Source organism: Epinephelus lanceolatus, chromosome 5 (assembly GCF_041903045.1).
Source record: "Epinephelus lanceolatus isolate andai-2023 chromosome 5, ASM4190304v1, whole genome shotgun sequence".
Taxonomy (NCBI): Eukaryota; Metazoa; Chordata; class Actinopteri; order Perciformes; family Serranidae; genus Epinephelus; species Epinephelus lanceolatus.
In genome coordinates, this window is record NC_135738.1 from 42,883,931 (window position 1) to 42,905,422 (window position 21,492).

General features: G+C 39.3%; 1 protein-coding gene across 1 annotated transcript in view; it reads left to right on the forward strand.

Annotated features, from left to right (window-relative positions):
- Positions 1–21,492, forward strand: part of LOC117262513 (ovochymase-2) — a 34,035-nt gene extending 12,543 nt beyond the window's left edge. Inside the window, exons 15-16 of the mRNA XM_033635518.2 lie at positions 6,147–6,245; positions 20,497–21,492. Of these exons, the coding sequence (XP_033491409.1) occupies positions 6,147–6,245; positions 20,497–20,624 (227 nt within the window). The 3' untranslated portion in view covers positions 20,625–21,492. The remainder of the gene's footprint in view (positions 1–6,146; positions 6,246–20,496) is intronic.

The window sequence follows — 21,492 nt, forward strand, 5'->3', positions numbered from 1 at the left end:
GTTATAAGTTATCTCACCTAAATATTCAATAAAACAAAAAAGACAAAGATTTAAAATTGCCTTTAAAATAATTAATAAGATACAATATAGTACCAAAAATAGAAATATAAAGTAGAAATGAAACATAAAGTATGCCATCTAATAAAGTCTCTAATCAATGCCGTGTGTATGTGTGTGTGTGCGCGTGTTTTGTATATTTATCAGAAACAAACAAAATAGAGAACAGAAACAAAATACTAATCAAATGTACCACTTAAGGTGTGACACTAATCTGCATTCAAAAGATCATCAAATCACCATAGTCAAATGCAAAGTTTATCCTGCATCTAAACAATTTTATAGTTCATTTTGAATATAGAGAAACCAGAAATTGTTTTAAATTGTTTTTAAATATTGACAGGGATGGAGAGATATTTACCAAGTATTGATGATAATTCCACAGCTTTGCACCACGATACTTCACCAAAAGCTGACCCCTTGTGGTGAGATTCTTAGGCAAATGTATAAAATTGGCTTGCCGGGTACTATATTGATGAACGTCAGAATTCAGTGTGAAATAATTCTCAAAGCACTCAGGCAAAAGATCTCTCCTAAATCTGGTTTTATAAACAAAAGTACAAATCTGAATTGTGTTTATGTCATAAATTGTTAAGAGCTTAAGTTTGTGAAATAGTGGCAAAGACGGAACAAGTGCATTTGAAAAAGTGGCACTTCTGACAAATCTTTTTTGTAACATGTAGATCCTCTTAAGACTAGTGTAATAGTTTGAACCCCATACAATGTTACAGTAACTAATATATGGAAAAATAAGACTATAATACAGGATCAGCAAACAAGACTTGTTTAAGAAATAACGAATTTTCTTAATTAATTTGATTTTTTTACATTCAAAGATATTAAGATTATAATTTGTTTATTTTAAACCAATTTGAAAATTCTTTGAGACCCCTATCTGCCTCACTCATAAGACAATCAAAATTGCTGTTTGACATCACTAAATTAGTATCATCTGCAAAAAGAATAAGTAAAATGTCTTTAGACACAGTAGCCAAATTGTTAACATAAATAAGAAATAATAATGGTCCAAGAATTGAGCCTTGAGGGACCCCACATTGGATGGTAGCTTTACAAGAGACACAATTTTTGAAATATACATATTGCTGTCTGTTTTTAAGATAATCACCTAGCCAGCTAAGAGCATGTCCTTTAAAACCATATCTGTCTAATTTTGACAGTAAAATATGATGGTTTACAGTGTCAAATGCTTTGGACAGGTCCAGAAAAATACCTAATGCATATTCATTGTGATCTTGTGCTGATATGATTTTGTTTACCAGCTGGAGCAGGGCCATGTAGGAAGAGTGATTTTTTCTGAAACCATACTGATGCGTGTATAATATGTTATTCAGTTCCAGATGCTGAAAAATTCTTTTGTAGACCAGTTTTTCTAATATTTTTGAGAAATAAGGTAAAATTGATATGGGTCTATAGTTTGTAAAACGATTGGGGTCATCAGCCTTATATAGAGGAATGACCTTTGCCAACTTTAAATCATCAGGAACTTTACCCTTATCCATGGAGACAGAAAAAATATAGGTTAACGGATCTGCAAGACACTCTTTTACTTCTTTTATAAGAAAGGCGCCAATTTCGTCGTGTCCCGCGGCAGTATTCTTCAGCCCTGTAATTATTTCTTTAATTTCTTCAGGTTTAGGTTTGATAAAGTTAGACATAATTGGAAATTTACCATGAATATAATCTAAAGGATTACACTCTATATTAGGAATCTTTTTTGCAAGTGAAAGACCAATATTAGCAAAAAAAAATCATTAAATTTACATGTAATATCATAGGGATTAGAAAATGATTCAGCACCATTGGAAAAAGTTGAAGGAAACTCAGCTTTTTCTTTCTTTCTTTGCTCAACTGGCTGATAATTTGCCATGTGTATTTGATGTTATTTGATGATTCCTTTAATTGTTGTGAGTAATAGTTCTTTTTTGCCAATTTCAGAAGGTGGTTGTATCTGTTTTTATAGCTTTTATATAATGCTAGATTTAGAGGTGTTGGTGATAACAAATACTTCTTATACAACTTATTTTTTTCTTAGAAGATTTATATAATCCTGAGGTAAACCAAGGTTTGCTATTATCTCCATTACATTTAGGTCTAACAGGTAACACAAGTGGAAAACATTTGTTAAATACTACATTCAGAGAATGAGAAAAACACTTGTATGCAGATTTAGCATCTGGACATCTGTACACTTCACTCCATGAGACTTCCTCAAGCTCTTTCTTAAATATTGAAATGTTATGTTTATTGAATTTACGATGGGCTGTTCTGTTTCTTGTTTGCTTGGTATATTGACCTTTAAGCCTAGTGAACTGAAATATAGGAAAATGATCAGATATGTCTGTAACTAATATTCCAGAATGGATCACCTCATTCAAAGAATTGGTAAAAAATATTATCAATCAAAGTAGCCGTTTTATCATTTACTCTGGTGGGTTTACTTATGACTGGATAAGAGTAATTGGAATACATAGTACTTAAGAAGTCCTCAATTTCTGAGTGTGTTTCCATCTTGAGGAGATTATTATTAAAATCACCCAAGATGAACAATAATTTCCCCTCCTTATTAATAACATCCATTGCATTAGCCACACAATCATTGAATTCACTAATTACAGTATTTGGTGGACGATACACACAACCTATAATGATTTTTTTGGCTTCAACAAACATTTCAATGAAAACTGATTCAACTGGCACAGTTTCAGAATTCAAGCACAAATCGTGTCTTATCTTGTATTCCTAATCACGGTGGATAAAAATAGATACACCACCACCCACTTTATTTTCTCTGTAAGAGTGCACTGAATTGTACAAGGGAAGTTCATATAAACTGCTAATGTTTTCAGAAAGCCAGGTTTCTGTAAGTGCTATAATTGGAAAAGTATGCTCAAGAGATGTTAGATAATGAATTAACTGATCATGATTCTTTACCAGACTCCGGATATTCATATGGAGGGTTGAAAAGGTATGTAAATCTAGTGGAATAGAACATCTAAAAGTATTGAACTGATTTTCATTCATATAGTTGCAAGATGGAAGTATATGTTTCTGATAGGACATTCACATCTGGATCCCAATTTAAGTCATATTTATCGCTATCACCCCTTTCTAAATCAAAAGGGTTATAAACATAATGCTCATTTGTAATAGAAATTGATTCTGTGGTGTTTGTAACAGCAAGATAATCACCAATATCCAAAGAATAAAAGGGAAACAGTTCAGTACATGTCTGACAAAACCAGTTTGACCATAGATCAATGTTCTTCTTTGTAACAGGTGTACATCGATAGTGGAATATGTTTTTGCAAATACCACAACAAATATAAGTATTTACCCTTTTTTGCATTTTGCACACTGGTCATTGATCATGATATACTGGTGTCCAAAGACAAAGGCTTAATTACTGTCCTGGGCCGTAATTTCAGCAGCATTTGCCACTAAAGGACGATTAGGTTGCTCTCCTCGGGGATGCATGACAAGCTTGTCATATTTTAGATATGCAATGTCTCCCCTTGCTCTTGCCGTTCTTATCTTCGGCACCAGTTCTTTACGCTTTTGGTGCACAGCATCGGAGTAGTCCTCATTAATATAAATGTTTGTGCCCTTTAAGATTTTGGCTTTTGAGAGGATTGACTGTTTGTCTTTGTGCCTAAGTAGCTTAACTACCATAGGTCTTCTTCTTTTCCCATCACCGCCGGCCAACAGCTTCCCAGTGCGGTGCACTCGTTCAATTTCAATGTGCCTTTGATCGATTTTCATTTTTCCAGTTAAGATTTCTCTGAATTTCTTCTCTGACTCAGACCAACTTTCATCAGGTGACTCGGGGATGCCATCTATAACAATGTTATTTCTCCTAGATTGGTTTTCTAAATACTCAGCTTTGGCCATCCAGTGTTTATTATCGACTTGCAGGGCCTCAGTGTTGGATTGGAGGTATTTAATTGTATCCGTGGTCACAGATGTTAAAGTGACTTTCAAACCATCCACTTCACTTTGAGTAAATTCAAGGCTCCTTTTTACCTCCTGCAGTTCTCTAGTCAGATCATCAACACGTTTATTGTTGGAATCATGAATCATTTTCACAAAGCTCTTAAAGCTATTCACTTGTTGCATGATCAGGTCTTTATAGAAAGCCTTTTGCTGATCCAAGAGGTCTCGAACAACCGAGAGAGAAACATAGTCTTCTTCACTCTTCTTAGGTGGCATTTTATCAAGTTAAAGATAATCAGACAAAACAGGGTCCTACCAGTTAGATGTGAAGATAAGCTGCTTAGGCTGTAGAGCAGTAAATGGAAAAGGCTTCAGGTTGTAGTGCAGAGTGGATGGAGAGGGCCTCAGGCTGCGAAGCAGCAGATGGAGTAGGCCTCAGTAGAGTGGATGGAGAAGGCTTCAGGCTGCAGGGCCGTAGATGGAGTAGACCTCAGGCTTGTAGGCCTGGTGGTCTGCTGGCCTGGAGGTAGCTGCTGCTTAGGCAGACAGGCCCAAAACCAAATCCACTAGATATCTTCTCTTAAATCAATCAATCCACCACCGCAAACTGTCCAGAACCACTCTGCCACTATCCTCAGTGAATACACGTGAGAAGTTTTTACATACATATTTCTCTTAAAACCTGTTCTGAAGTTGTTACACCAGTGCACTTAAAAATATATATAATCCTTATTAAATATATTAAAACTACAAGCAAAACTAAGTAAAAACCAAATTAAAACTAGACTGTAAACAAGTGAAATTTAAAGGTCTTGCGTGTAGGATTTAGTGGCATTTAGCAGTGAGATTGCAGATTGCAACCAGCTGAACTTCTCCCGTGTGCCAAGTGTTTAGGAGAACTACGATGACTGACACAAAAACACGAATGGCCCTATCTATAGCCAGTGTTTGGTTTGTTGGTTCTGGGCTACCTTACTACATTTTTTCGTGAAAGTAGCATGTGTATGTGTTTTTTTTGTTGTTGTTTTTTTCCAAACACAGGTTAACCTGCTAAAATAGGCTGTAGACTCCTGTCCCATTGCCATTAGACCACAGCTGTGTACACAGCTCTGCAGCAGATAAGCATGTGTTTCTGTGTATGTTTTATTTTTTTTCCTTTGGTATGTCATGTTCAACGTCACAGACCGGCTGGAAAATAGGTTAGTAAACAGTAGAATGCAGCATGGAGGCCAGTGAAAACATAAGTTGTTCCCTCTTTTTATATATCTCTTACTTATTCAGTTGCTCTGTCAAACTTGGTGCAGACTCATTTAGATCAATGGTGCGGTGGAGATGGACAGCATTTTATGGTAATGCGTCATTGCATCTCGCCAGTTAAGGGGCTAAAATTAGCACATTCAGCGGGGCATTGTGTTTCCATCAATGCCGGGTTTTTTTGTGCAGTGAAAAAGGGGCTATAGTAACAACACTGCAGACTCCATGGAAGGAGACCTGCTCTGTAGAGACTTGAAAGCTGCAGCTACATTCCATTTGGAGCCCACAAACCTCAACCCTCACCAGTGCAAGACAAACACACCAACGCCACATTTATTTAAACCATGCTACAACGCAGCATTGTGATAAATAAATATAAGGCCAAATGTATTAGTAGTCTACTTTGTAATCCATTACACATGAAGATGTGATCCCCCTCAAATAATTAAGAAGATGTTACCCTTACCCTAACCTTAACCATCTCTCCCTCATCCAAACTCTTTATAGCTAGCCAAATGCTAACTTAGTATTTTCCTATGAGCTTCAGCCTTTGGACCAAGGTGCAAAGGTAGCTGATCATGGACTGATGTGTAGGTATGTTGGATGAGTTATGTCGCTGGAGGGCGGGTTGCGTAGCTGCTTCAGTCGTAGCAGTACCTACTCGGCCCCATATGTAGATATAAATGGCTCATTGTAAAGTACGAAAACACAACAATTCTTATTTTTCAGGTGATTATACACTAAAGAAAATATACAAATGAATAGCATATTATATTTCTGCTTATATATCCCCCTGAATCCTACACACTGGACCTTTAAACTTATACTGAGATAAAATAGAGAACTGTATATAAATGAAGACGTTCCCCTCTGTTTTTCTGCAGACCTTCATGATCAGAATACAGGAGGAGAGAGTCTAAGAGACAATCTGAGAGATCACCAGAATGATTTGGCAGATAACCAGCAATACATAACATCATACAGTAGGTGCTTTGTTCAATCTTAGAATTCACTTTTGGCCTGTTTTGCATTTAAATGTGTTGACTTAGGTTTTGTGGATTTAGAAAGAGCCTAGTGACAAGAATCCTGGACTCCAGGGAAATGTTTTATAAGTGAAGAAAGTGAATGAGTAACTTTTGTTAAGCAAGGCACTGAGCACTCAGCTGCTGTACTGGAGCCGTATAGTCATAGTGGAAATGGATAATGCACAGCATCTCCCAGTGGGAAGCATGTAGTCCACCCAACTATGAGTAAATTCAGGTTACATTTTAGAAAATCTTCCTCATTCTCTCCAGCTCCTTAAGTGCACATAACAACAAAGTAATGGTGAAATGTGGAGCAGAAAATGCTTGTAGATGGTGTAGTCTTTTTGTCTGTCCATCTGCTGTGTCATGAGCTCAACAAAGCAGCAAGCGTCACTGGCATTTAGAATGGAAATGGGACATTTCACACCGGAGTTACAACTGAGGCATGAGAAGCAGAATGACACAGTGTTACTTACAGTTTAAGGGTGGGATTATTCAGTGTTATTTTTGTTTTATCACTGATCATATTGTTGCTCTTTTGTTGTTGTTTTTTCTCTTTATCTCAATATTTTCTGAGAAATAAGTCCTATAAACTAAATACTGGAGTACAAACTGTTCTAAAAATGATACATAAGTATTTAAAATAAAATCTCATAGCTGTCAGTGGACGATCTGATTGTGGAGTTGTGAAGTTTTGTTGTCAGCTTCCTTTCAGCAACTTTAAAAGACAATTAGAGCTTCGGCTTTAAGACAAGAAGACACTAAATATCTTAGTTTAGTTTTCCACTGGCTGACTGCAGACATCTTTAAAGGAATAGTGCGGCAGTTTGGGCAATACACTTATTTGCTTTCTTGCAGAGAGCTACATTGAAAGATTGATACCTCTCATAACTGTGCACTTAGCTACACCCAGCAGCTGGTTAGCCAAATTTAGCATAAAGACTGTAAATAAGGGGAAACAACTAGCCTTGATCCGCCCGAACAGTAATGGAGGACCTTTTCTTTTTTAGAGTGTTGGTTCCTTCAAGTTGATATATGTAAATATATCAAACCTTGTTAGTTTTGATACGTTTTGCAAAATATGGTATCAGTTTCTCTGTCACATCCATATTAGGCAGCTAGTGCTGCCCGCCCCACAAAACTGCTCTTCAATGCATTACCAGTCATCATGTACATTATAGGTTTACATTAATAAAGAGTCAATTCATTTTAATGCATTGATTCAGTATTTCACTTGTACAGTGGCATGCAAAAGCTTGGGCATCCCTGGTCAAAATTTTATTAACTTTGAACAGTCAAGTAAGTAGATGAACTGATCTGCAAAATTAATTAAGTCAAAAATGAAACATGCTTTTCAACATTTTAAGCAATATTAGTGTGTTATTTATTTATTTATTTTTTTTACAATTTTAGAGTGAAAAAAAGAAAAGAGCACCATACAAAAGTTTGTGCATCCCAAAACATTTAACAATCAGCAGCCATGGGCTCATCTAAACAGCTGCCTAGCACTCTGAAAACTAAAATAATTGATGCCCACAAAGCAGGACAAGGCTGTAAGAAGATAGCAAAGTGTTATCAGGTAGCTGTTTCCTCAGTTCATAATGTAATTAAGAAATGTCAGTTAACAGGAACTGTGGAGGTCAAGTTGAGGTCTGGAAGACCAAGAAAACTTTAAAGCCTCTGGAAACCCAAATCCACAATAGCCTTCTAACTATGTAATTTAGGGTCTTATGTACATAATATTAAACATGTAAAACAATTAGAAATCACTTTCCATCCAAATTCGAAATATCTGTCTTTTAAGTTTTTGTACATTCTTGAAATTGGGTTTGATTTGGCCGTGGTTATCTCTGAGATTTATTACGCAATAAATTCCAAACCAATCATAAATCATCTGTCAGTTGTCTCATCCCGCCCCCCAGTGGCAGCGCAACAAAACCTTTCTGCTCCAGCTAAATCTGCCTCTTTGAGTCTGAGCCAACTCGTCTTTCTAGTCTGATGTTTAGAAAATACAGATCGTAAACTGGCTGAACTGCTCGGCTGCGACCCAGCGGAGGCTCTGCCTCCGGCGGGCTCCCAGCAGCACTTGAATCGGTTGACCGGCTCCAGAGCCTGGACAATCCGAGCCTTTGCAGCTCATGGAGCTACAGGAAGAGGCAGCTTGTGAGCGGCCGGGCTTGCCCCCTGGGCCCGGTGCCGGTGTTGGCTCGCGGGGAGGGGACGTAATGTGCACCCTTCCTCACCCCTAACCCCAACCCCAAGCAGTTAGCTTTGCTACGCATAAACATATCCCCAATCGCGGAGGTGATGCTGCGGGAAACAACACAATTTTAGCCGGAGGGGAACATAATTCGAGGCGGGCAAATACTTCTACACAACACGAGAGAGACGGCCGGCTGGCACCGGTCTCTCCCGCTTTGAGGGTCGGTGTGTGTGTCAGAGTAAAGACATATTTCAATTCAATTCAATTTTATTTATAAAGCCCAATATCACAAATCACAATTTGCCTCACAGGGCTTTACAGCATACAACATCCCTCTGTCCTTAAGACCCTCACAGCGGATAAGGAAAAACTCCCCAAAAAAAACCCCTTTAACGGGGGAAAAAAAAACGGTAGAAACCTCAGGAAGAGCACCTGAGGAGGGATCCCTCTTCCAGGACGGACAGACGTGCAATAGATGTCGTACAGAACAGATCAGCATAATAAATTAACAGTAATCCATATGACACAATGAGACAGAGAGAGAGAGAGAGAGAGAGAGAGAGAGAGAGAGAGATGCAGGTAATGACAGTAGCTTACAACAACATTAATGAAAGTAATAATATTATAGTTATAGTTCTGGCTACTGTGGTACAATATGTTGAAAGTATGTATTAATATCAGACAGCATACTTGTGTGACAATAGTCATATGTGTATAATAACAGTAGAAGTATGACTAATGACTAATGATGGCAGCAGCAGCAGGAGGCATCTGGCAGGACCACGGCAGCAGCACAACCACACACGTCACACTGTCCAGGCACCGCTGCGGTATGAGTTATTCTGAGAGACAGTGGAGCACAAAGGCTCCGGAGAAGAAGCCGAGTTAGTGACATCCAGAATGGCCGAGTTAGCAAGATGCAGTAATAGGATGAGAGTGAGAGAGAGAGAGAGAGAGAGAGAGAGAGAGAGAGAGAGGGAGAGAGAGGGAGCCCGGTGTATTATAGGGGGTCCTCCGGCAGACTAGGCCTAAGTCAGCCTAACTAGGGGCTGGTACAGGGCAAGCCTGAGCCAGCCCTAACTATAAGCTTTATCAAAGAGGAAAGTCTTAAGTCTAGTCTTAAATGTGGAGACGGTGTCTGCCTCCCGGACCGTAACAGGAAGATGATTCCACAGGAGAGGAGCCTGATAGCTGAAGGCTCTGGCTCCTGATCTGCTTTTGGAGACTTTAGGGACCACGAGTAACCCTGCGTTCTCAGAGCGCAGTGTTCTGGTGGGATAATATGGCACTATGAGCTCTCTAAGATATGACGGAGCTTGACCATTTAGAGCTTTATAAGTTAACAGTAGGATTTTAAATTCAATTCTGGATTATTTAATCTATTAAGACTGCATGTGTTTGAATGAAAAAGGCTATTATCAGAAAAATGGAGCAGATTTATGTTTTCAATGAAAACGTATCTCAATGAAGAAAGGCAAAGCGCTAGCCTCCCATTGTCATTCATCTCAGCTAACGGCCCGGGCTCAACCGGGCACGTCTGCAGCGCAAGTCCCGTAGCAGCTCGCCCCCCTGTTAATCAATTACAGTGGCTCCACCAGCAACGGGAGCGGCGCGACAACTCTCTATTTTACGCGGCTCTTCTTTTGTTTATCCGTGACACTGTGTCCGTGGCGGACATTTGAAAGCGAGTAGATGACAAACAGTACAGTAAACTTGTAGATAACTCAAATCTATATGTAATAACTTAGGTGGAAAATGCTTTAACATTTCATGCAGCCTACATGCAGCCTCTCGGCTCAGCAAACAGTAAACAACCCCGCTGGCTTCTCTATGTGTCGCTTCCATACGCAGTCAGTGGAGCCCAAATGAATACGCCGCAATGCTACTCTGTATGTTTGCAGCCGGTGGAGCCCGGCCGTAACATTGCATGTAAAAGTTATGCTAACTATTCTAAGTTCAAAGTAACATTAATATGAATCACAAAACATTTTGAAACTTACCATTCAGTGACCACCTGAAAGGAATCATTTTCAGCTGGCAGGGCTTCTGCTTCGTCCTCTGAATCATCAGAGGGCTCAAACATGTATGGCTGGATTAAATTTGTGGCAGCCGTTGCTGAGCCAGGGAGATGTCAATCAAAACGAGGGAGCTGTCAATCAGAGCACAGCAAAATGAGCTGTTTTTAAACCAGGTTTTCTAATAGTTATTAATGGTTATTTTCACTCAGACTTTTGTGGATGATTAATGAGACACTCGACTTTGATATAATATATGCATTTTTACTATTTCAAGCTGTGTTTCCAAAGGCTTTAAGAGAGAGCTGCTTGTAGGATTGTTAAAAGACAAATCAAAACCCCAGTTTGACTGCAAAAGACCTGCAGGAAGATTTATCAGACTCTGGAGTGGTGGTGCACTGTTCTACTGTGCAGTGACACCCAAATACAACCTCTAAACATCTAAACAAGCCTGATGCTTTTTGGAAACAAGTCCTGTGGACTGATGAAGTTAAAATAGAAATTTTTGATGCAATAAGCAAAGTAGTTTGGAGAAAAAAGAATGCAGAATTTCATAAAAAAGAACACCTGTCTAACTGTTAAACATGGGGGTGGATCGACCATACTTTGGACTTGTGTTGCAGCCAGTGGTACAGGGAACATTTCAAGCATTTCAGCGTTTAAAAGTTGTGATACTTGCAAAAGTGGGCACTACTAAGAACTGACCATGCAGGTGCCCAAACTTTTGCTTCAGACCTTTTCCTTTTTTGTTATTTTGAAACTGGGAAATATTGAAATAAATCAACTCTTACCTTTCTTGCATTTCACACAGCACCACAGCATCCACAACTCCTGCCTCCCTCCAAAGTCCCATCCCCCTCCTCCTGCAACTCCACCTCCCTCCAAAGGCCTACTCCCCCCTCCTCCATTACGTCCTCATTACGTCTATGATAGACGTAGGTGTTGGCAAGGTAAAGTTAGATACACGGAAGAGTAGAAGAGAAGAGGAGTAAAACACGCTGCTGATTGCTGAACGAAACCCTAACCCCATATAACGTTACATGTTATATTAGAAGCAAACTAAACATAACATTACCTGTCCTGCACAGTCAAACACAACCCCAGAGTTTTGAAACTTATCCAGGGTCAGTGATGACTGATGAGTTTTATAATATAACGTAAACGCTAACGTTAGATAGTCTGGCTGGCAGCAAACAAGGAAGATAATAGAGAGGCTCAGACTATGTTAGGCTACAGTAGGCTAATCGTTAGCAACTGGCTGCTGTGTTGTCATATATAACGTTATAGCCTATGTTACATTAGAGACAAACTAAAATGATGTTACGCGAGCGGTTACGTCAGGCAGAGGCCTCCACGTGGGGAAGACAGACAGGACGCTCAACCCAATCACTGCATTCGAGAATGGTATAATTATGAGTTTGTATCTCTGGTGGAATTCACTTACATTTTAGTGTGCCATCACCTTATTAATAGCATTTTAACCTATTAATAAATGCGATCATATGCCATTGCTTACCAAATGTTTTCTTTGCTCTTTGTTATCAACATGTCGGTGAAATGCTCAGTAAAATACAACATATCCTCTTTGTAGCATCCATGTTGTTTCCACATTACAACTTAAAGCTTATGAACACACCAAAGTTGGAAGAATGACCAGCCAAGGAGCAAGTGGATGCACCATTGGCCTTGGCGAGCAAATATCTAAACTCGAGTACCATTTAATCTGTCCTCGCTCATTCCCTCTCTGTAGCAGGCAGTGAGAGCAGTGGCCTATGATAACTGCCAGTGGGTGCATTGGAAAAATCAGGGATTCATGAGAACATTGACATTTGACAGGCTGACTCGGTACATACCAGACACTAAAAAGAGTCGTTTTAAAAGATTTGTTTATCCTTTTTTGCCCATCACTGCTGTTCAAAGGTAATAAAGTCTGCTTACCAGTACCTCTAACTATTTCTTGGCTGGGCGCAGTCACTTCCTGGAGTGTCAACTGGTTGTCTGGCAGCCTCACGGTGATGCCAAGACTCTGACTGCACCTTGCCAAGAAATTTCTTTGGTTTCTGTACTAATTAAAGAAGATATAACATGTTGATTTATGAACTTTAGAGGTGCCAGAGGAACACTTTGATACGTTTGGACAGACCTTTTTTCCAGTCTTCATGCTGTGGCTGCAGCTTCATATTAACTGTACAGACATAACAGTGGTATCAATATTCTGACTGAACTCTCAAAAAGAAAGTGTACAGTAAAAGCATATTTCCAAAATATGACACTACTGCTTAAAGCTTTATAGATGAAACAGAACATTTTTATGTTTCATTTATGTTATAAAATTAGTAAGTGTAAAAACTATAGTTTATAGTAGAACTAGTTTTGACAAACGCATTAGTAAGTGTGGTGTTTTAATGCACTAGAAATACTGATTCAAATTTTTTCCATATTTACAGCATTATAACTGTAAGGAGAAGGATCACTAAGTATTCCTACATTTCCGCATTTCAGCATTAAATGGAAAAAAGATTAATACTGACACCAAATGTGAGTTTTCTGCGTCCTTAATTCAAACGCTTGAGCATCTGCCTGCAAAAACTTTCAGTTTATGTGAGATCCTCATCCACATCCTCTGGAGCCTCTGCTCTGCAACTGCTTCTCCATACTGTGTGTGCTCATACACATGCACAGAACATAGAAGCTTATTATTGAGTTTTTCCTGTTCAGTGGCTGCACCGTGTGTTCAGGGTGTTTATCTCGATCCCGTCCAGAGAGACAAAATCTCTCAAAAGGCTGCTAGTGATAACAAGGGCTGAGAAACAGGTACATATGGCTGTGTGTGTGTGTGTGTGTGTGTGTGTGTGTGTGTGTGCATGCGTGCGTGTGTGTGTGTGTCCCCTCAAAAGAGGCTTTCCTTTCATTTCCTCTCCTTGCTCTCTCAACTCTTTTCTTGCACACTCTTATTTTATTTTTTATGTTGCACTTCTTTCCACATCTGTACTTTTGTTTACTTCAATGATTTATTATTAATCCGTACTGCTTTATTCTCTGGATGGTTACACTTTGATTAAGGACTCAAACTGGGTTATATACTCTGGTGAATTTCCATACAAGAGTAGCACTTTTTTCATGACACTGAATTTCTCATGAGTTCCAACTTAAAGAGTCTGTTTTCTGATACTTTATTCCTCTCTCTGCCCTCGTCTGCCCTTTCTCTTCAGCGTCCTACATCAGACTTGCTCCTTCCTGCTGCCTATTTTTCATCACTTATTTTCTCTCCTGTTGTAAACCTGTCAGCTCTCTGTGTCTCTGGTTATGCTCTCTCTCTCTCTCTCTCTCTCTCTCTCTCTCTCTCTCTCTCTCTTTCTGTGCGTGCGTGTGTGTGTGTGTGTGTGTGTGTGTGTGTGTGTGTGTGTGTCTTTGTCTGTCACTAGCATCATATCTCCAGGGTCCACACCCTCCGTAACTGGTTCCTTTGGGGCTGTGATGCTGCTTTTTCCCCACTGAACCTCTTCTTCCTAACCTTTATAACAAGAAGCTCCACCCATCCTGGTGTGCACTGATGCAGAATGGGTGGAGCCAACAGGTGTGGCTGAAAAAACAATTTCATAAGTCATTGTCAATGTCATTTTCTGCTGATCTGCTGATGGATCAGCTGATTAATGGAAAGGAGTGAGCTGATAGATCATAGGATTCATTTCTATGCAACCAAATGGCAAATGTCATTCAGGGCACCCTATCTTAAATTTCTTTGGCCTGCCTACTGTTGCTGCTTCCTCTGCCAGCCACTTTGCAACCTGCCTGCTCCACAGCTCCCACTTTTTATGTTGTGTCTGACTTATCAATGTCATTTCTGTTTGTCCTTGACTTAACCATATATTAGCCACAGTAATGTTAAAATGTAAAGTTTCAAAATATCTGCCATGTGATAAGGCGATTGGGTTGAAAAATTATCAGCCATACATAAAGTACTGTTTTGTTTTGTTTTATTGCATCTTTTGATACATGGATTGTGATGAAGGCTCGTATTAATAGATTTACAATTTGAGTCCACTTATGCAAAACTGCCTTGTGCACTTTAAATCCACCTGTGAAGCTGTTGCAATAGACCCTTTTTGAGCCAACATCACAATGAAGTCACTTTGTCAGCTGGAGGCAAAACACGATTCACCACCACAGGGCCAGGAGTCTTAAAATGTCATCTTGATGTGTTATTGGGTGCCAGAGAGTCATAGCTCAAAACTTAAATATCACATACCAGCCGCTACTGCCCATCGACAAAAACAAAGACAACTGCAGAAAGACCAAAGTACTGGATGGAGGCGATCATCAAAAATGCTTGCATGTGCAGCACACACTTCACATCAGGTTAGGGAAAAAGTATTTACTGTTGCAGGGATGAATAACGTTATGTGTTTTAAGGGTTATCATGTCCACATAATCAGTAACTGGGGAGGTAGTAAGAGGGATATTGGATTTCTCCTTAATGCTAACTTTTTAGCGCATTAGCTAAAGTTAGCTTTGATAGCAAAACAAACCAGACAACACAGTTACAGTGTCGTCCTCCTTTGTAAAATTGGCATAGTAATCAACCACAAAGCCAGCCATCCCACCTTCAGCAATCCTGTCAAATCATCCATCAGCTGAGTGAGAGCATACAAGTTGGCCAGCCTGGTCCCATTGGTCAGTGATAATTTTTTCAAGTAACAATCGTGGCTTATGTTTGGCTTGGGTTTGTCTGTATATTTATTTAGTAACCTACTGAGACAAAAACACAATGGTTCTGTGTTTTACCAGCCTGTCTGAGTGCCAGTGAACACAACACAGACTGGACATCCTCAGGGTAGAGATGAATATCACATGACACAGCAACATGCCCAGTGTTATGTCCACAAAGCGGATGTGTTTTCCCCAAACAAGACATTATTTCATTCAGATTCCTCTAGATCAAGATATTTAACTTTGCCAAAGGATTAATTTAAAAGTGACTGTGGTTCCAAACTCTTTGACTTGTGATGCCTTAACAAAAGCTACGTACTCATCTTCACAGCTTACAAATGTCTACACGCTTCTGATTAAGGATAATGTATTAAGTAATTAACTCGATATATTATTCCGACTCTAACACCCCACAAATGTATCTTGCAACAACTCCCCTAACTCGTTTGGGAACCGCTGCCCTTAAATATGTATAGTAACCAGACCTTATACTTAATGACGATACATTCATTAAATTAGTAATTCATTCACTATCTATAACCACTTATCCTGTTAGGGGTCATGGGGGGCTGGAGCCTATCCCAGCTGTCACTGAGTGAGAGGCAGGCTACACCCTGGACAGGTTGCCAGACTATCACAGGGCTAACACATAGAGACAGACAACCATTCATCACCCCTAGAATCACCAGTTAACTAAACCTGCATGTGTTTGGACTGTGGGAGGAATCTGAAGAAAACCCACAATGAGTGTTTCTCAAAGTCAAGGATCCTTCCTCCTCCCAAGGAAGGATCCTGCAGAGCCAATGCAAGAGTCCTTCCTAGCATTCAGTGAACACACATTGGAACAGTCCTTTGGTGGGGTTTGATGACATAGCCTCCTTGAAATTCGGCAGTTTGAGGATCCTTACTTGACTTAAACACCCACTGACTAAATGAAAGGGAATTGTTGGGTTGACAGACAGTATAAGGCCATGCCAGTTTGTAGGAACGGGGCACCCTCTAGTGGCAGTTTATAGGAATTGAAGTGTGTTGGAACACAGCAAAGTTAGATGAATACTTAGAATGTAATCTAATGTGTGTGAAAACTCTTCAGGGTTGAACATTTTATAACTAGTCAGTGCACTGTGTGAGGTATTGTTAAAGGAATGACATTAGTACAAAGTCTATTCATTATTTAGTTACTTTGAATAATGTGTGTGTCTAGTCTAGATGTAGTGTCTGGATCTTTTTGTTTTTTTTGTTTTGTTTTGTTTTTTGGACTGGCCCATTTTTTGTGTTAACTTTGGTAGCAGCACTCAGAAACAGGAAACATGGTCACAGTTCGAGTTCTTAAATAGGCATGCCTATATAGCTAGAAGTTTGGTGTAGGAAAAGCAAAGGTGTTACTAATAACATTAACACATTTCTGTTTTTGTGCATACTCACTCGCTTACTGGAACAAATAATGGAATACAGCCATTGTTAATGTTATTATTTACACGTGTGTTTTTTTCTGCTTTGACATGTCCATTTGTTTGCTGTGAGAAGGGTCTATTGCAGGGCCCTGAAACTAGCACACCCAAATCCCATTTCGCTCACTCAACTTAAATTTTTTTGGGAAACAGCTTGCACTCAAAACTTTTAGTTTAGTACAGTACAGTGACATAAAAGTTTTGAGTACACCAGACACAAAGTAAATGTGTCACATGACCTTTAATGATTTCAGTTCAACATGTAGTATTTGTGTTTTAGCATTTAATTCTATGTTGTATGAACATAAAAACATTGAGTACAAAATTTACAACTTTTCTTTTTTTTAATTTCATTTAACTATAAAAATGTACTGTGGCATTTTTAAGTTTCTCATTTGCAAGAATAAGGCAAACATGAACTGTGAACCAGGAAGTGCTCCCTATGTCACCTCAGCACAATTTTGTGACAGGCACTCTAATATCTACACAGGCATGCAGTCACTAACTGTGTACATGACTTAACTCATGGTGCAAAATGTCTATTAACACAACATTAACTGTAACCCATCAGAAGCATTGTGAAAAACATAATATTAATCACTGTGTAATGGCGGATTTATACGTGTGCTTCGGGTTTATGCAGAGCCTACGCCGTAGCTATGCACGTGGCCTGCACCATTGTTAGCATTAATTATATTTGTGCATGGTGTATCTGTCACTCTGCAGTTACACCTCCAAAACACTAGTCAGTGGCGAGGTTTCTGTGAAGCGCTGTAAAGTTTAGTTGATTCAAAACACACCCAAAGCACTTGTCTTTTGCTGGATGCATTTTCCCAACAAATACAACATGCTAATGTTTTTAACACAAGCCTATGGCATTTTACATTGTAGAAATTAGCCAAGCGACTAGCGGAGATTTCCTCTCCTCATATGAAGCCAGGGACAACAGCAACATTTAACAAAGGTAACATCACAAAATTTGGCTCCATTACAACTCACAAGGTTCACCGACAAAACAACTGTCTTATACTAAACATGTTTTCCTAACTAATATAATATGCTAACGTTATTGGCACAAACCTATGGCATTTTACATTGTATAAATTAGCCTAGCGGCTAGCAGAGATTTCCTCTACTCATATGAAACCAGGATAAATCACACACAAGATTTCAAATGCTATTTTGTGGGGGCTTTATTGTCTTGACAATACTGTTCCTTATGTGTGAAATACAAGTAAATTAAAGTTCATTTCCACTGAGGGAAATGGTTTTCAGCTTATAAACATAGGGAGGTCTGCGTCGTGTAGTTACATTTATGGGGAGGTGCACGTCAGGCTAAAGTGTAGGTTACTGCAACACACAGTCAATTTGACGCAGAAGTATAAATCTCTCTTCATAGGTAACATGAGTGGTTAAGAACACATTTAAACATAGTTTTACTCAGCTTATGGTCTTAAACACATTGTCTCACTGCATGCTGGAAAACCAGTTTAGCTCTGACACGCCACAATATGTTAAGTGCGCAATGTTGTTTATTGGCCTCAAACTAATAAGGCCAAATCGGCGTTATAAAATTCAGTCAAATTAACTCAAAACTCAAAAATTGTCTTTGATCTCTGCAGGAAAATTTGAAAGCAAAATTCACATGGGCAACTTGTTCTCAGGAGCTGAGCCGCAGTGTGACTACATCTGACTGTTACTGTACTGACCACTATGCAGGTCCACTGCAGCAGCTACAGGGATCAGTGCCTTGCTCAGGGGCACTTTTATAGTACCTGTAAGGGGGAGAGTGGTGTTGTTTGTTTTGTTGACAAAAGTTAAGAAATTAAGCAAAGAAAGGTTACAGTGACCCAGTTAGTGTCACAAAATGAACTCAGCGGGGGAACTGCTCTACTGCAATGATGATTTAAGAGAAGTAGCGTTTTGACCTTCACAATATAAAAAGGAAAATTCTGACTAAGACACATGATGCCTCTCAGGTTCATACAATATGATCACAGTTGGCATGAACCGATGAAAGTCACTTCAGACATGAAAAAATCCATTAACTAATACTGGATTGTGCACTCTAGGTTCAGAGAAAATGCAGATACTATTTAAAAGAATATAATAATTTTATTACAAAATAATGTGATACACAGGTCATTTATGAGTGCAGTTTGTAGGAGACTTTTAATTTATATGAAATGAAGTGCCTTGTTTAAGTTACAGAAATGTTAGAGTGGCGTGCAAAAGTTTGGGCACTGGTCAAAAGTTTGTTTACTGTGAATAGTTAAGTAAGTATAAGATGAACTGATCTCCAAAAGGCATGAAGTTAAAGATGAAACATTTCTTTAATATTTTAAGTAAAATCACTTTTTTATTTAAATCTTTTACAGTTTCAAAATAACAACAAAGGAAAAGGGGCTGAAGCAAATGTTTGGGCACCCTGCATGGTCAGTACTTAGTAACGCCCCCTTTGGCAAGTATCACAGTCTCTAAACACTTTTGTATCCAGCAAAGAGTCTTTCAGTTCTTGTTAGGGGGATTTTTTCCCCATTCTTCCTGCAAAAGGCTTCTAGCTCTGTGAGATTCTTGGGCTGTCTAGCATGCACTGCACTTTTGAGGTCTAGCCACAGATTTTTTAATGATGTTTAGGTCGGGGGACAGTGAGGGCCATGGCAAAACCTTCAGCTTGTGCCTCTTAAGGTAGTCCATCGTGGATTTCGAGGTGTGTTTAGGATCATTGTCCTGTTGTAGAAGCCATCCTCTCTTCATCTTCAGCTTTTTTACAGATGCTGTGATGTTTGTTTCCAGAATTTGCTGGAATTCTTCCCTCTACCTGTGAAATGTTCCCTGTGCCACTGGCTGCAACACAAGCCCAAAGCATGATAGATCCATGCCCATGTTTAACAGTTGGACAGGTTTTCTTTTTATGAAATTCTGCACCATTTTTTCTCCAAACATACCTTTGCTCATTGCATCCAAAAAGTTCTATTTTAACTTCACCACTCCACAGGACTTGTTCCCAAAAAGCATCAGGCTTGTTTAGATGTTTCTTTGCAAACTTCTGATGCTGAATTTTGTGGAGAGGACACAGGAAAGGTTTTCTTCTGATGACTCTTCCACGAAGGTCGTATTTGTACAGGTGTCCCTGCACAGTAGAACAGCGCACCACCACTCCAGAGTCTGATAAATCTTCCTGCAGGTCTTTCGCAGTCTAACGTGGGTTTTGATTTGCCTTTCTAACAATCCTACAAGCAGCTTCTTCGGAAAGTTTTCTTGGTCTTCCAGACCTCAGCTTGTCCTCCACAGTTCCTGTTAACTGCCATTTCTTAATTACATTACAAACTGAATAAACAGCTACCTGAAAACACTTAGCTATCGTCTTATAACCTTCTCCTGCTTTGTGGGCATCAGTTATTTTAGTTTTCAGAGTGCTAGGCAGCTGTTTAGAGGAGCCCATGGCTGCTGAATGTTGAGACAAGGTTTCAGGGGTCAGAATATTTATAAAGCTTTGAAATTTGCATCACCTGGCCTTTCCTAATGATGATTGTGAACAAGCCATGGCCCTAACAAGCTAATTATGGTCTGAGACCCTGGTATAGGTTGTCTTAGAGCTCAAATGTCTTGGGGTGCCCAAACTTTCACATGCCACTGCATTTATAATGATACATATGTAATGATAATATAATGTACATATGTGATAATGTACAGCATGCCTCTATGTAATGCCTGGGTAATGCCTTATCCTGTCCAGGCTTATTTTGAGATAATGGTTGGCTCTTTTTGCAGTATTCCTTTAACGATACTACTTATTTCTGTTGTTTTCATGAACTTGGATACCACAGATCCAGGACTGCACCAGTCCAGCAGCAGAATCCTGTCTGATGTGGACCATAAGATCTCAGAGGATTTCAGAATGACTATCGACCTGGGCTCAGATTATGACGACTACAGTGGAGAATCCTCAGGGTAGTTTCTGACCAGAAGAATACCTCTTCAAGTGTGTCATATGTGGAACTACAGCGGTTGTATATTGGTATTAAGCGCAGGATGACTGTTATGATGACAGTGATGCTGGGGGTGGATCACTAAAGCTTTAAGATGTGGAATAAAAAACACTGCTTTGCTGACATAGAATGTAAGGGTCTTCTGGATTTAACACTTGTAACCAGAATCATGTAATCATTTTTTGTTTGTCTCTTTGTTTGTTTGTTTGTTTTCTGTAAAGGTTAAGCAGGGTTTAGTCCCAGAATGGAACAGAGACTTCCCAAAGTCCCAAACCCAATCCCAAAGTGGAGGAGAGCCACAATAACAATGAAATTGTCATTTAAGATTAGTCTCTTTTCTCTTAGTCGCTTTTTTATTAACCAGGTTTGATCAAGTCTACATTTATTATCCTACCACAAGATGTGGCAGAAGCTGGACTATTTATTAGGTACTGACACTCTGTTCACTTGCTAACTAGTTCTCCCACACAGCATGTGGTGTTATGGTGTTAAAACTGATCTGGGTTGGTGGGAGGTGTTTACTGTGCAGACACCTTATTGTAGCGGGTAGTTTATTTGTTACTGTGATAATAAATATACCAAAGATTCACCTAATATCAATGTGTCATGCTACTTTAGCCACAGGGTGGCTTGGCTCTCGAGATGGTGTGTTCATCACTACTTTCTGGACTGAAATATCTCAACAACTTTTGGATGGATTTTTTTTGTGAAGACATTCATTCAGTGTTTTGGTCATGGATTCAGCTGAATAGATTAGATTTGACAAAATGCAAACAGTCACATAATAGGCAGAAATGAATCGAGCTGCTGACAGTGTGCAGTAATTCTCCTTGT